This window comes from Colius striatus, chromosome 15 (assembly GCF_028858725.1).
Source record: "Colius striatus isolate bColStr4 chromosome 15, bColStr4.1.hap1, whole genome shotgun sequence".
Classification (NCBI taxonomy): domain Eukaryota; kingdom Metazoa; phylum Chordata; class Aves; order Coliiformes; family Coliidae; genus Colius; species Colius striatus.
In genome coordinates this window covers 19,736,349-19,751,569 of record NC_084773.1, presented here as the reverse complement: position 1 = coordinate 19,751,569, position 15,221 = coordinate 19,736,349, and the positions used below count along the sequence as shown (strand labels likewise).

Below are 15,221 nucleotides of genomic sequence, written 5' to 3'. Positions count from 1 at the left end.
ACCATGTGTTTTATGAATTCATAGAACAAAGACTCATATTCTATTTCCTTCAAAATTTAACCTTTTAGAGAACATCAGTTAGAAATTGTTCCAAATAAATTCTTCATTAATTTAAAGACTTTCAGAACAAACATATGTGAGACCTTCCCTGCTTCCCATCTTGATTTAAAGATCTCAAGGAAGAGGCAGTCTATTCTGTCCTGTCCTCTTTTCTTAAATTGTTACCAATTTATCCTAATGCTTGAATATCTTGAGATACCACTATTCTTCCAAGCCACTGGGTTATTTTAAACATTTAATGCTGGACTTTTTGCGAACTTGTTTCTAAAGTACACTGCAGTCAAATCACCGATGGATAAACTTGTAATATATGATTACTTCCTCTTATGTATACTGCTTAATCAATACTTATGATTTGCTATTCAAATTGTCTCCATCTCCAAAGCAAATAAAAATGAGGAGGAGTAGAATTTATTAATGAACATGAATATGTGAGTAACGTGTATTTACAATGGAACTGCAAATTATGCAATCTGTCTTTAGGGTAATATCCTATTAAAAATGGTGGAAAAAATAATATGATGAATTTCTATCATGTTTTCATCTTGAAAAAAAAATTGATCTAACAAAAAATGTTCAGAGAAGACAGAAGCACGTAAACCATAAAAATGTGAAATATTCGAGATCTGTGCAGAATACAAATATTCTCAGGGCCTGTATGAGAAGTGTCAATACGTTTCCTTATACACAACTTGACTGTTAAACTGTGTACCCACAGGTTTCTCTGATATTTAGACTTCCCTTACCCTCTCTGAGTAGAATTTCTTCTGGGCCATGTATCTACTGACACTACAATCCTACCACCTCTCCCTACACGTCAATCTACATTCAAGTCAACCCAGCAAAACTGAGGAGACAGAGTCCTCAGCCAAGAGACACCCCTTTATAGAGCAGAAGTGTGATGCATCCATCTGCAATACAATGGTTGCAGAGGCTTATGATGAGCTTTAGGGAAATAAGTTTGTTTAGGGAGATAGAACTGCTGTTTGGTTATCTACAACCTTGCATATTTTGGTAGGAGAAATTTTAGCTTTTTACATAAGATTATGATTTCTGATAAGTGGATAATTAAGCAGGAAATTTCTGATCACATCTGTAAGGATGTTCAATGCTGTGTAATGTGTAACTAACTGTAATTAAATGCCCCGTTGCTATGATTAATGAATCTGGAAAAGATTCTTGTTCCATAGAAGCTACGTAGAAAAAGGAAACATTTTCTTTCAGAAATGAAATGTGAAGGTGCTACCAATTTCAGTGGAACTATTCATGTATGAATGTTGAAGTAATTAAGAATCAAGAAAAGATTCCACTTAGGAAATGTGCAAATATTTGGGATAAATTCATATGCAATGTTTCATTAACCTTTTTTACTTGCCTTTAAAACAAAAGGGTACATTTGGGACCACCAGTATTTCCTGCTGAAAGAGCTTTCTCCAGCTCTGCAAGTAAAATCCTTTTAAGAAGCACTCGTGGCTGGGCCATGATTTTACACCAAAGTTATCATAGCTAGAAACCCATACTTGTATACATCACTCCCTAATTTGAACTACTCTCTGTGTGTATATTGGCATATATCATCATAATTAGTTATCTTTTCAGTGGGCTGCTATTATAAAAATGTGTATTTTCTAATGTGTTCATTGTGTTCGATGTTTCTTAGATTATTTCCATTCAGATGGAAACATCCTACCAAGGTATCTGAGACTTTCTTGTAACTGTGGCAAAAAACTTACAAAACCCTCTAGTATACAATATTTCCATGGAGGAAGAAAATAGTTTCAAAACTAGGGACCCTGTACAAGAGAATAGAGGTTGAAGGCATTTTTAATTCTACTCCCACTTCCAAAGCAGAATTTACAATGAGTCCAGGGACAGCGTTTTAGTGAACAAATGCACTGTAGAAGAATATTTCTGGGGTGACTGGGAATCATTCTACAATTTTATGCAACAGTAATAAACATGTTTTATGTCATTTGCAATCATTGTAGACTTTCTGCTTCTCTTCCCCTCACTTTTATTTGTCTGTTACAGTTCTTTTCTGTGGTACTTTGATTTGGATTGAATTTGAATCTCTTATTTTATTACATCATTCTAAGTTATGTTGAACTATTAAAATATTGTTATAATGAATAATGCTTATGTTGTCCTTCGATTTCTTATTTATTTGTTCAATTGACTACTCTCTGTGAAGATTATTGAGGGGAAAAAACTCTTCATTTCAGACTTGCATGAAAATGCTTGATTATATGATTACTCTGGATACTGAATGGAAGTTCAGAAAAAGAGTTAGAACTATGCACCTGAGACCAAACAGGAAATGTTAAAGCACTGCAGAAAATACTTGCTTGGCAGGCTCTAGGTGACTTCTTTCTGGGGTTTGGGGTTTTTTTTCAGTGTGGAGGGAGGCAGCTCTACCGAATTGAATGACTTAATGGAAGAAAACTATGATATGGATATACTGTAAGCAGCAAAAGAAGTTAAATTTGTTACTGTAGTCAGTTGATGTTAATCCCTCAATCAGCTGTAACAGAAAAGCTCAAGTGCAAAAAAAATGATATCTCTAATTTTATATTTATTTACCACCAACATCATACAGGGAAATGAATGAAATAACATACGTGATATAAGCAATTTTGAGTTTATAGAAAAAAGAATAACATATAAAATGGTATTTATTAGGACATTTATAGAGACTTCCTAACACATGCCCTGCTTTTAGAGATGCTTCTACCCGTATTTTTGTTTCCATTGTAGTCAGATCTATGTTCTCTGTTACTTCCAACAGTGTACAACAGGAAATTTATCTAAAATTTTTGGAGCTTTAATATGTGGGCTGAAACCTTTTCTAACAAAACTGGCATTAAATAGAAATGTTGAAAACTCTCCATTCCTTTTAAGTAATGGAAAAAAGCTCCCATGATGTACTAGCACAGTGATAGTCTGATAACTTCTAATTGACCCAGATGGTTCAGGATCTGTCCCCAGTTGTTTATCTTGTCTTACTTAACTGAGGCTTTTCAAAACATCTTTACAGTGCAAAGAAAGTAATGAATCTAATTAATGGATAGGTAGAAAAAAATAGGAAAGATTTACAGCAAGGGAATACTTTTCCAAAGTTGACTTTACCTGTAGTATGGGAGTGGATATCCTTTAGCTGTACAGTTCATTAGGACTTCCGAATTTCCTGAGCCCATGGAATAAGTGATATCATATGGCTCTTGGATAAAAATAGGACCATGAAGGGTTTCATCCTCTGTGAAAGAAAAACAATACTTGAAGATTAGTGTGTCCTTATGCATAAAAGTGTCCTTTGATGTCCTTTATTTTCGGTCAAAAGTTAAGATCTGCCATTATATTCAGCAGAGAATCCACCTCCAGACATTTGGCTATTAAGGGGGAAATATTTCAAGCCTGATTGATAATAAAATCACATATCACAGGTGTTGGTGATTTATTTTGCAACTGACAGTAAAGACTAGCTTCTTTGCATATTTCCTATGGAGGCTATATGGCCATCCATTAAATCTCCCCGTCTACCTCATACTTGTGCTTTACATTGTAACTGGAAGCAGGAAAGGATGAAGTTGTGGATGTGTATGGTGCTTCTACCTTCGTGCTTCCCTGGTAAAGTGGATGCATCAGCCTCACAGCACCCTTTGAAAGACAGACCACTGACTGTGGCCAGTCTCTGGAAATACAAATGTTTTGCTATGGTCCATGAGAGCTCATATCATGGGAGGAAGAGAGTGAGGACCTCCAGCAGACCAGCAAACAGCTTCTAGATTGAGATGTACATCATGATGTGGTGGTGGTCCTGGACTTTCCTTTCGTTTGCCATTTGGACTCTCTTTCTGGTGATGAGGACCAGAAGGTCACTTCAAGGAGTCAATCACTTCCTTCTCCTCTAACCCTTCACATCCTTTGATATGTTTCTTTAGTATACTTTGGCTGCCTTGGTTTCAGGGTTTTCATGTTTTGATTTCTTTTTGGTTTTTCTTTTTTTTGAGGGGGAAGGGGAGGATGTTTTTTTTTTTCCCCTCAGTTGAGCCCTTTTAAAACATAAGTAGGACTAAATAAAGTTCCACTATTGATCATTTCCACTAGAACTTGTAACCTCCCAGTGACCCACAAAGTCTAATTACAGCTTATAAACACAGGGAGACAACATTACATGTGTTCTGGGGTGAAACCCATTCGCTTCCTCAGAATTTCAGAGATTCCTAGAAGGAAAGCTTTCATGAAGATTGATTTTTTTTTCACAGCTATAACTGAATACTAGTGACAGAACAAATAAATGATCCAGATTCTTAAGACCAGCCTCCAGTTCCCACATATCTACATGAATCCAAGAAACCCAGAAAATTTACAGTACAGTTACACAGCTAGGAAGAAGAGGTGTTAACCCAAATCCATAGTTGCTCTACAGTTACATTCTGGAAGCAATATAAATATTAGCAGTAATCATGTCTGACTTTATGCACTTATTTTATCTGCTTCTTGCTAACGAGAGAGGGAAGGTACAACCTATTTCCCAAAGACCACTACTTCCCTGCTCTTTGTGTCATCACTTCAATACCCAGGTTGCCAAGTGCAATCCTGTTGCTCCATAGCTCTGTAACTTAAAATTCTCTCAGTTTCTACAAACAGATCTTGCTCTCCTGACACCAGCAGACTCCTCTTGTATCCCCAAAGATGACCAGCTGTCCTGATGCATTAACTCAGTGTGCAGCCCCAGGCAGTTTCCCGGTTTCACCCAGGTCAGGTCAACAGCGGCCGCTGGCACCAGTCAATCCAAGTGCCTTCTGCAGGGCCATAAGCAACTGCACAGTGTGCACGTCAAAAATCAGATCATCTGGATACATATTCATCTGCCTTTGTGGTTTTCAACCACTTCAATCTATTTCCTCTGTATTTCAAAAAAGCCAGATCAGTCTTCTTGTCAGCTTTCATCTTTTTGTGACACTGTTTCTCTGAGAGTCCTAATCCTGGGATTGTATCAATTATTTTATTTGAAGTAATGAGAATATAATATGTAATGTTTTTAAATATCATTGCTTTTTAATATTTTCTTTTTCCTATATGAAACATTTCTAGCCCATCCAGAGCAGTTAACAACACCCTCTTTCTAGGAATATAACTGTTTTTTTACTGATAGACGTAGTCAGTAAAAACTTTTCTACTTCAGTGGATCCAAAGCAAAAACCATCAGGTAAAACTCTAGAGACTGATGAACAAATGAAAAAAATTCTAAAGCTTTTTTGATGAGAAGCCAGTTTAAGAATTTCATCTGATAACCACAGTGTTTTCCACAGCTTTTGATAGAGATGCTCATTTCCCTGTGTCTCTTAGCCTGATTTACACAGTATATGAACTGGAAACTCAGAAAGTCAGCCCAGCTGTGAGTGTGTTTTCATGAGCAGTCCCTGTGAGAAACAACCTTCAAGAGGATTGGAGTAAAATTCAAAGTAGCAGTCAAAAAAGATTGATTTTTTTTTTTATATACTACAATAGCTGTTTGGGTAGACACCTCTCATTTTTAAGAATATCTCATATTATAAAGGAGATAGTGTGCGCATACTAGAAAGAAAAAATACATCCTCTCAGTTTAGGATATAAAGTAAGTCAGGCTAGTGAAACAGCTGAAATGAACTAGTTGTTTGAAGACAAAATATTAAACTTGGCTGAAGATAATATGTGATGTTATAAGTGACATAACAGACCATAAAACACAGTAGATCACGTAAGAAGTATCAATTTACATAACTTTTTCATTCTGTTAAACTTTGCAGGCTATATGTGAACTTTGGGTAGACACAAATTTCAAGACTTATCCATAACTTGTGGGCACAGGTGAAAATCTCTGGATATATGAAGGGAGCCCAATGAAAGAAGCTCTCACTCAACCACGTTCAAGATATGACACATGCTAGGGCCTTGCTGTTTGCTTTTGGTCACGTTACTCAAATACCTAATGATAAGTCTGTATTTCAGCCCTTACCTCTGGCTAGAGCTTAAATTAATATGTTTGTAAATCATTATATTATAGTTCTTCTAGGGCTCTTTAATCTTAGAGCAAGATGCTGTAGGAAAAATAAATCTCATGTCTTACAGTTCCAACTTTCTGATTGGAATTTTACACATCTCCTAATATTGACCTAAGAACCCAAATTGTTTTTCCTTTGTTTTATACTCTCAGAATTACATGATTGTAAAGTAAAACAGAACTATTTCACTTTCTCATGGAAGTCTTGTGAGGAGTAGGGGAGAAGGCAGTTTGTTTAGGAAACCATGCAGGGCAAGGCAGAGTGGCTCTCAGAGATGATGGCTGGATATAGTTAAATAATCTTTGCTTCTTTTCCTGCTAATCTTCTTTTTTTAATCCCTTGAAAGATTTTAAGATTCCCTTTTTTCAGTGTTTCTGCAATTGATCTTTGACTTATCTTTCATTGGATAGGAAATTTCTTCCCTTCTGGGTTAATTTACTTAGCCTGTTAGTCATTCTCATTACCTTCCCAGGACTGCCAGTGAAAAGCTTTTCTAAAGCACCAAAATGACCTAGGGATCATTGTTCCATTTTCCAAATCAATGTAGTTGTGTGGGTCTGAAATGAACAGTGGTGAGCTACCTGATGTACATAAAAATCACCAGCTTACCTGATAAAAATGTAAATATTTTGGTAAACCTGAAATGAAATTCCCATGATGATTTCTAAACAGAATTTAGACTCATTTGTCATTTTCAGACTTTTGAATACCTTAGTTCCTGTATCTCCTTTCAGTGTCCTTAATACAGCAGATCCTCATAGTGTCAAATAAGGGCACAATAGTTTACACCTACCCTAACAAATGTGTCTTTCCAGTAGACACATCACAGTCTCTATCACTAAAATATTGTCTTTGAATTCTAGCAAAGGTGGCTTCATACTATCATTTTGTTTTCTCTTTAATATCCTTTTCTTGCTGCCTGATCTGCAACAGAGAATAACACCAAATTTGTGGGAAATGATGTGCACTCTCAGAGCCAATGGTGTACTATGTGTCCATCTCTTATTTATATAAAGGGTCAGACTGGTCATTTCTAATTTCCTGATGCATGCTTTTGCATTTCATATAGACAATGGCCATATATTTCCTTCCCATTCTCCAGATTCAATACCAGTTACCATGATTTCTCCAGAGATACATGTGACAAATGAATCTTTGAAGGACTATTTACTTTTTTTAAAGGTTCAATTAATTCAGATTTTTGTAGTCTGTTGGAATGTGAATATTTGATTAAATGTATCATTCTTATACATAAAACTTGTGTGTGAATACTCAGCACACTGTTTGCAAGCAAATATTGCAAGCTTGTTATGGAATGTTTTAGAAGTTAAAATGTATGTCTTTATGATACCACACCAGTTTGATCTCCATAAAGACCATAATTATGTTAGTCTGGATTCAGATCTAAAGCATGAAAATGAATCAACAGTCCTTTATTCATTAGATGGCATTGTCTTCAGACAATGTAGAGATTAACACAGTGCCAAAGGAAGGGGAAGCCTTTTTTTTTTGGTCAAAATGATGTATCAGCAGAGGATATCACAGCATTTTGGTCTCATTGCATTATGGACAGCAGTTAGTTATATCAGACTATGATATTCATGTCAAATGTATTTTGCTTAGTCGTAATAAATATTTAAATGCTTATGCACTGTCTTATCCAGACAAGGAGAACAAAACACAAATCTGGAACCCACATTTAGTCAACCTAATTTCCAGCCAAATCTTGCTCCTTGTTCTTTCCTATTGTCTGACTCTGGCTGGCTTTGTATTTAGCTCCTTATGAAGTGTATGCTCAACTGGAAATTCTAGGCCCAGTACCCACATGTACAGATAAATCAGTAGACCAACATTGCAAACCACCTGACCTTTTTTTATCCCCTTCTACTAAGATTTTTCTTTCTAAGTGGATCTGTAGTTACTCAGAATTGATCCATAATCTATATGTTATAAATATCAGTTAAATTCTGTTTAGTGAAACTGAAAATGTCGTAGAAACACCATGCTCCATTTGCAGAGAAAGACCACGAAAGACTTTAGGTTTGCCTAAGTGAAGCAACTACAAGTAGATAAACTCAAGAGGACTGATTATTCAAGGACCAGAAACATACAGTTCTGTGGGAGTGAGAGCTCTGCAGTCTGCAGTATTTACATCTTCTGTGATTATTTCCATAGCCACAATGTTTTGTGGATCTGCTCAGAGATTAGGAGTGCTTTGTGCTGTGGGCTGTAGAACAAGCAGCTAGAGGTCTTGCACTGAAGAATCCCAAATAAGGGATGAACTAGGACTGTTCTTTCCTCACCTGGACTCCTGTGGTAGGCATGAGTGTATCCTTACTGGTGATTGTAAGAATAAAGAGGCCAGAATAATGGTAAAGCCTGTACTCTAAAAAGCTTCTGAATGTGAAACTGCTATAATTCACATAAGCAAACCAGATAAGGAGGAATTCATCCAGGCTATTAAGTTCCAGGAAGGCCATAAATTCCAGGGGTAGTGAGTTTCTAATGAATCTTTCTTAATATGCCTTAGATAGAGCCTCATATCTGATCCAAAGCATTAATATGACTTTATGGGCCAAAGCCGACACCTGATTAAGAGGCCTCTTTTAAATCAGCTTGATAGGAAAGCACTTGACAGTTCTAGCAAAAACGATGGGACAGGTGAGTTAGAGACTTCCTTGTTCTAATGACAAGATGGGTAGAAAAATATATGTAAAATCCAAGTTACTTTGAGATGTTTCTTTTTCTTCATACCAGAAGAAATTGGTAAATTTTAATTGGAAGAGGGGGAATTTATAGGGCTTGCAGATTTTTAAACATGATGGAATCTTTCCCTGCAAATAACATTGAAGCTTTTGATTGAATCTTGTCAGAAACAGAAAGGAATTCTTATTTTGCTCATCAAAAGCTTGGATCAGGTAGCACAAGGATTTTAAAAGGAATGTGACATGCAAAACGAGAGGTGTTGAGGATGAGACGCTGTTTGCTAACAGGAGAGTGTAAAGTAACACCCATCAGTTCAAGGAATCAGATATTAACACTGAAAGAGAGGGTAAGAAAAGAAGTAGCAGAAAGGGACCATGAAAGCATTCTGTAAAAACAGCTTGTCAGTACTACAGGTAATGGAAGGCAGGCTTCCCTCCTCTCCCTCTCGATGTCATTCAGTTCTCAATCAGAGAGTGAAGCAGGAGACGTATACAGAGAAAGGGAGATTAGAAGAGATGTTATAGGTCTGAGCAGGCAGACGCAACCTAAACCCTGTAGGATTTTCCCAAAGGGCCTTCAACTTTCATGTGTTTTCTCCCTGCAGACATTGATGTACAGAGCTCCAGAGACACAGGGCTCCTTTCAAGTTTCAGCTTCTATTGAAAAAGTCAAATTGGGAGTAGTGGTGATATTTCACATTGTCTCTGTTATCAGACACCAAAACCAGAAAGACACTTAGCTAACTCTGATGTAGGGAGAATGGTAGGCATCAAGGAGGCACAGAGGGTGAGGTCTTGGCCCTACTGAAGGTAGAGAAAATCTCAGTAATGAATTGAAGCTTGGCACTCGAGCTCAGGTGTCATATACAAAGCTGTCTATAAAATGACAGTCAACTGTGCAAGCCATACCTTTCATCTGGGAAACAGTAGGCTGGTGATAGGCCTTTCTCAGAGACTGGGCAAACAATGAGGGTATGCAGATGAAAGGAGACATAGCTGTCACCCTGGGATTTCCCAGCAGCAGGGCTGGAGCCCTCACCCCAAGCACCCACCTCACTTAGTTCCTTCTTCCCATGTGTGGTTTGTGGAGGTTGCCTGTGGTTCACACAGGATCTGACTTTGGAGACATAACTTTCAAGATTGGATTAGTTAGGGCTCCTCCAGCCCTGGCAAATGGTCTGGAAATGTTAAATGCCTTCAATGAAAACAGTTCTGTGTCCCCTAAAAGTTATCCCTTGAAAAAAAATTCAAGTATTACAATAGTTCCCTAATATCTAAACATAACCTGTATGTGGTGTAAGGTGAACTGAGGCTGATGTGGCAAGAAGTGCACTCAGCTTATATACTAACCACACATTTTCCTGCAGTACTCAGATGTGAAAACAAGCAATAAAAGCATAAAATGTTACTCTAATTACTAATATAACCAGGTGTCAGGATTGCCAGAATCTAGCATACAAAGCTAGGATGTAATACATCACAGGTAACAATTAAGGAAGTATGATATAAACCCAACCATATTCTTGAATTATGAGCCTTCTTCAACTAAATACATGTTGACAAAAGATTTTATCAAAAGCTGGTGCTTCAAACATTTGTTACCAGTTGTATTATGATAACCAGTATTGCTACAAGACTTTGAGATAACTTTCTGTGAATACAGTTTGATATCAGTGAATTTATTTACCATCTGTATCTTGGTCTAACAGAAACACACATTCGAATTCCAAATTAATTAATGATAGATCTTTAAGTGCCAAAACGTGATGTTTCTCATAATGTCATACTGAGTACAGCAATCAAAATCTTACTTCAGATTTCCATGATACTAACTACATTCAGTGCAAAACCAAAATATTCCCTAAAGATTCCAGACTGTTCAAGTTACAGTGAAGGAAAATCATTCTTTATTGATGCATTCTGGATGACATTTAATGAAGCTGCACTAATTTGAACTTTTAACAACAAATGAGCACAGATTTCTGAACAACTAATTGTAGAGATATGTGTAAAGGTACGATAGCTTGGAGAGGTATCAGGGGCTATAAATACACCAATGTGTGAACTGTGTTTATAACAATATTTGAAATAAAATAATGTGTGAGTAACTGCTAAAATTACCAAGTGTGTATGACTTCATTGCCTTTATGGAAAGATTTTTTGAAGACTTTTGTGCTACTGTGCAAGATGTAGACAAAATAAAGGAAGTCTTCCCATTTACACAGGTGATTTGTTTTATGTCATGAACTTGGTCATGTCCTTCAGATAAACAACTATTGTGGAACAAGCATCTAATTACAGAGACAAATATCCACAATGAAGTTAGAAGGATATGTCTTTGTGATGTATAGTAATCCTGATGTACACTCTTCTCAATGAAATTTCATTATTTTTTGTTACTAGGCAGGAGGAATAAATAATAATGAACCTTTTCCAATCTATTGCACAAGCATTTTGTTCACTGTAATTTCAGTTATAACTGAGACCTAGATTCAATGACAGATACTGTTTGCTGTATTGTACTGTTGTAATATTCATTTGGCACTATTGCCAAACTGACTGAAGGCTTAATTCAATAATTTACAATACAGGAAAAGATAACAGCTGTATCATTTAATATCCTGCCAGTTAAATAAATCCAGCACTTTGTTTCTCTGTAACTTTTTTTTATGAAAAACATAACTGCTTCACTCTCTCAGGAGGATGGTGATTAATTAAGCTCAGATAATTTCTACCACTGCTAGTGATGATCAGCTCTGGGATTTTTTCTCCAAAACTGATGCAACTATTGGTAGATGTTCTGTAGAGGATGAGAAACACTAACTTGAATAACCATATAACAATATGAAAAGCTACAGTTTTGCTCATACTCAAAGTGGAAAAAAAAGGAGATCTGTCAAAACTTCTTCTGGCCTTTAAGCTCTTTTTGAGATCCATTTCAGCCTTTTCAATGTGTCCTGCTTTGCAGCACTATGCTACCATTCAGTGACTCTCTAGACGGAGAGAGAAAAGAGGGAATTGCTCCATTGCCTCTTTCCTCTAGATCCTGAGCAAGCCTGGGGGAAGGAATAGCTCTGTTCCTCTTTTCTCTTTTTTTCTGTTAGAATAAACCATCTTAGTGGATTCAAGGAGTTAGAAATACCTATTTTCTCTAACCCCCTGTTCTTGGCTAGCCTGAGGTACCTGGGACAACAAAGACACTTTATCCTCACATTCTGTTACACAACTCTTCACCACCTCTCATGGCAGCATTCTTCCTGCCCCACAGCAAGGGAAGAGATCTGCTAAGAATGTCTCTGCAATAAATTACAATTGCTGTACTAAATACTTTGGCGTTTGAAAACTGTAACCAATTCAATGTGCTGTAGCTACTGGATCTTAAGGATGTTATTTTCAGATAGAGACTTAAGAACCAGCCACATTGGAATGAAAAAGAAATGCAAAAAATAAAAGAGAGGCTAGTTTACAAATGGTTTGAATATAGCAAAAGACAATGATTCTCTTTTGTTTCCAGAAGGCACACTTCAGAATTCTCAATTCTGTTTGATAGGAAACGTTGTAATGTGAAGTAGTATTTCAGGTTTTGTAGTGTTATGAGTCCCAACCCTTGTAGAAATCTAGATACAATCACCATTATAAGGAACTTAAATTGCAGGTGGATGTTTAAGCTTTGTGTGTATGTTATTTAAATTTTGCTTACTTACTTTGAGCAACTGGAATGAAGAGGCTGCTTCATAAATACTTGCTTTTCCCACTAGGGCTTAAATAACAGGCCTGAATAAAGTAAGTCAGGAACAAGCTGTAAGACTTGACATCAGAAATCATTTTATATGTAAGTAGAATGGTTTATATTCTGGAATAATGGTTAGAAATAATATTTCATCAAGATATTAGAAAAGCTTATGGAGATGATTTATTTTTGTAGTCCAATTACTACCATGGCAAAAATCCTTAGGTCATGGGAAGATCTGATATAGAAATTTCAGGCTGCCACCTACTTCTTGCTTTCAGGTGATTGATAACTTGGGAATAAAATCTTGGAAAATAAATCATCTTAAGCAATTAAGGTAATGTCAAACCAGGCAAGATTAAAAAGGTCTTTATTTTCTTATATATAATTGAAGGGGAATGCAAGAGATATTTATAACATTTTAAACCTAAGGCAGATTCTGATTTAAATTAGATTAATCAGGCAGGATATTATTGAAATATTTCTCATATTGACTGATTGATTTACATATGCTTGTCATTGCACTATTGACATCCATTTAGTAGATTAAAACTAAATTTGGAACTTAACCAAAAAATTGGTCTTTCATGACCAAAAGTCAGGTGCTGCAAAATCGTCTGTTGGTCAGTGAATAAACTCAAGAGTCTAGCAGAAATGTCTCTCTGCTTTCTCTCTCGGCTCTTCATCTTGCCATACAAGTAGAGAGCTGCTGCCTGGTGTGCAGTGTATGGCATCCACCTCTGTTCCCAAGCGATTTTGTTTGACTATGTCCACTATCTCAACTAGAAAAATCATCATAGTTCAGCTCTGTATGTAATGTAAATGTAGAGGAATATGCAATACGATATTCAAGCTATATGTCATCCCTGCTCTTATGGTCATTTAGGTGTCTACTTTTGGTTGATTGTTGTGAGATCAGCTGGTTCCTTTAGTCTGAGTCAGTATGGCTGTTTTGATATGTGCTTTCTTGTGCAGCATCACCTGCAGACCTGCCTCACCCTTAGAATATTTCTATTTTATTATTATTTTGACATCCTGGAAAGAAAAAAGTCACGACTGTCACAAGCAGCAGAAGGGAAATAGTGATTTAATCTGTTTGTATCTAAGAAAAATCTGGTTGGGATTTCAAGGACCATAGACATACCATTATAAACCTACTGCATTTTGGAAACCTGATGAAAACAGTGAGGTGCAATTGCTCCCCGGGAATGGGCATCGTAACCCTCTATTGTGGAAAATATTAGGCAACCAAAATAAAATTAACATTGTATATTTTGTTATTGTGTCAAGCACTGAAAGCTCCCAGGCACTTTAAAAATAAATAGAATAAACAGAGAGAAATGAAACTGAACTCTGTTAAATATCATCAACTAAGATGTGCTTTATTACTGGCAATTAAACGGTGAAAGTCAAAACACAAGCTATCATTATCACTCATTGATTAAAAACCAGTTAGAACATTACATTTCGAACTAACCTACCGCTTTGCTCGTTATACATTTCAGCATGAGCAACAGCACAATATTTCAGAAATAATTAGGAACACAGTATAAGCGATCAGTGCTAATGTTCCTAAATAAAATTGCCAAAGCAAATGATTATAGATCAGCCAAAAGACACTATTTGAAACCATCATCTTTTGTGACTATTTAATATCTTCATGATGATCTTTTCCTGAGCAAACACAAATGAAGTGAAAGCCTTTTCAGCAAAGGTGTCCTAAAATTTAGTAGAAGCCACAAACGTTGCCTTGTAAATGCTCATTTTTTGGAGAATAACAGCAATTGGGCTGCTTGGGCCATTTTTATCTCTAGCCTGCATTTTAAAGGTGCTAATATCAACATTTCTGATGTACAGCAAAGTGGGAATGGCTCGCTGTCAAATTACTGCTCTTTTCCATTGAAGAAAATAATTACCTTTATCCAATTTATTCTCAAAAAAAAAAAATTACAGTATAAATAGCAAAAACAAACTGAAAGAAGGGTTGGAAAAAAGAAAGCTGTTAGAGCTGCACTGAAACTGTGCTTTGGAAGAGAGGCAGAAAGGGAAGCGTCCGGCAGGCCTGGATAACCTGGCCATGGCAGGGCCTGGCGCCAGGCCTGCATGAGGTGGAAATGCTGATGTGTCAGCAGGATGAAAAATCTGAGGAAAACTGGAGAGATCTACCATTAAAACTCCAAGGCAGTCCTTTTCTCCTGCTGCTGCTGACAGCTGACATAATGCCACTGCTATGCTGTTACAAACAACAGTAGTCCAACATATAGATTTCTTTGGGCCTCCTTGTGAATTCTTCCTGGGGCACTCCCTCCAGAGAAGAGCCTGTAGAGCGTGGGATGATAGGCCACTTGGGGAGATTTAGTATTTGTCCTCTTGTGGTTCTTGTGCACATGTTTCCAGAGGGAAACCACAACCAGAAATGCTTTTCATAAGCAGATAGGAAAAATCCCGTGTCTCTGGTATATGCTAAATTACCAGTGGCAGTTTCGCTGGTTTATATCTCATTACTCTCTTAGCTGCTTCCTTTTATCTCTGGATTCTTTTTATTTGTTGTAATCTGGCAATTTTAAGAATCAGGAATGACTTATTAATAAAAACTATATCTATCTTCATCCAGTCCTTTAAAGCTGTAATGTCAAATCAAGTCTTTGCCTATGTTGTCATCAAAATTATTTTGCAAAACCA

General features: G+C 36.6%; 1 protein-coding gene across 1 annotated transcript in view; it reads right to left on the bottom strand.

Annotated features, from left to right (window-relative positions):
* CNTN6 (contactin 6) overlaps positions 1 to 3,243 on the bottom strand; it is an 81,166-nt gene extending 77,923 nt beyond the window's left edge. The window contains exon 1 of the mRNA XM_062008109.1: positions 3,187 to 3,243. Within this exon, the coding sequence (XP_061864093.1) occupies positions 3,187 to 3,227 (41 nt within the window). The 5' untranslated portion in view covers positions 3,228 to 3,243. The remainder of the gene's footprint in view (positions 1 to 3,186) is intronic.
* Positions 3,244 to 15,221: the final 11,978 nt, after the last annotated feature.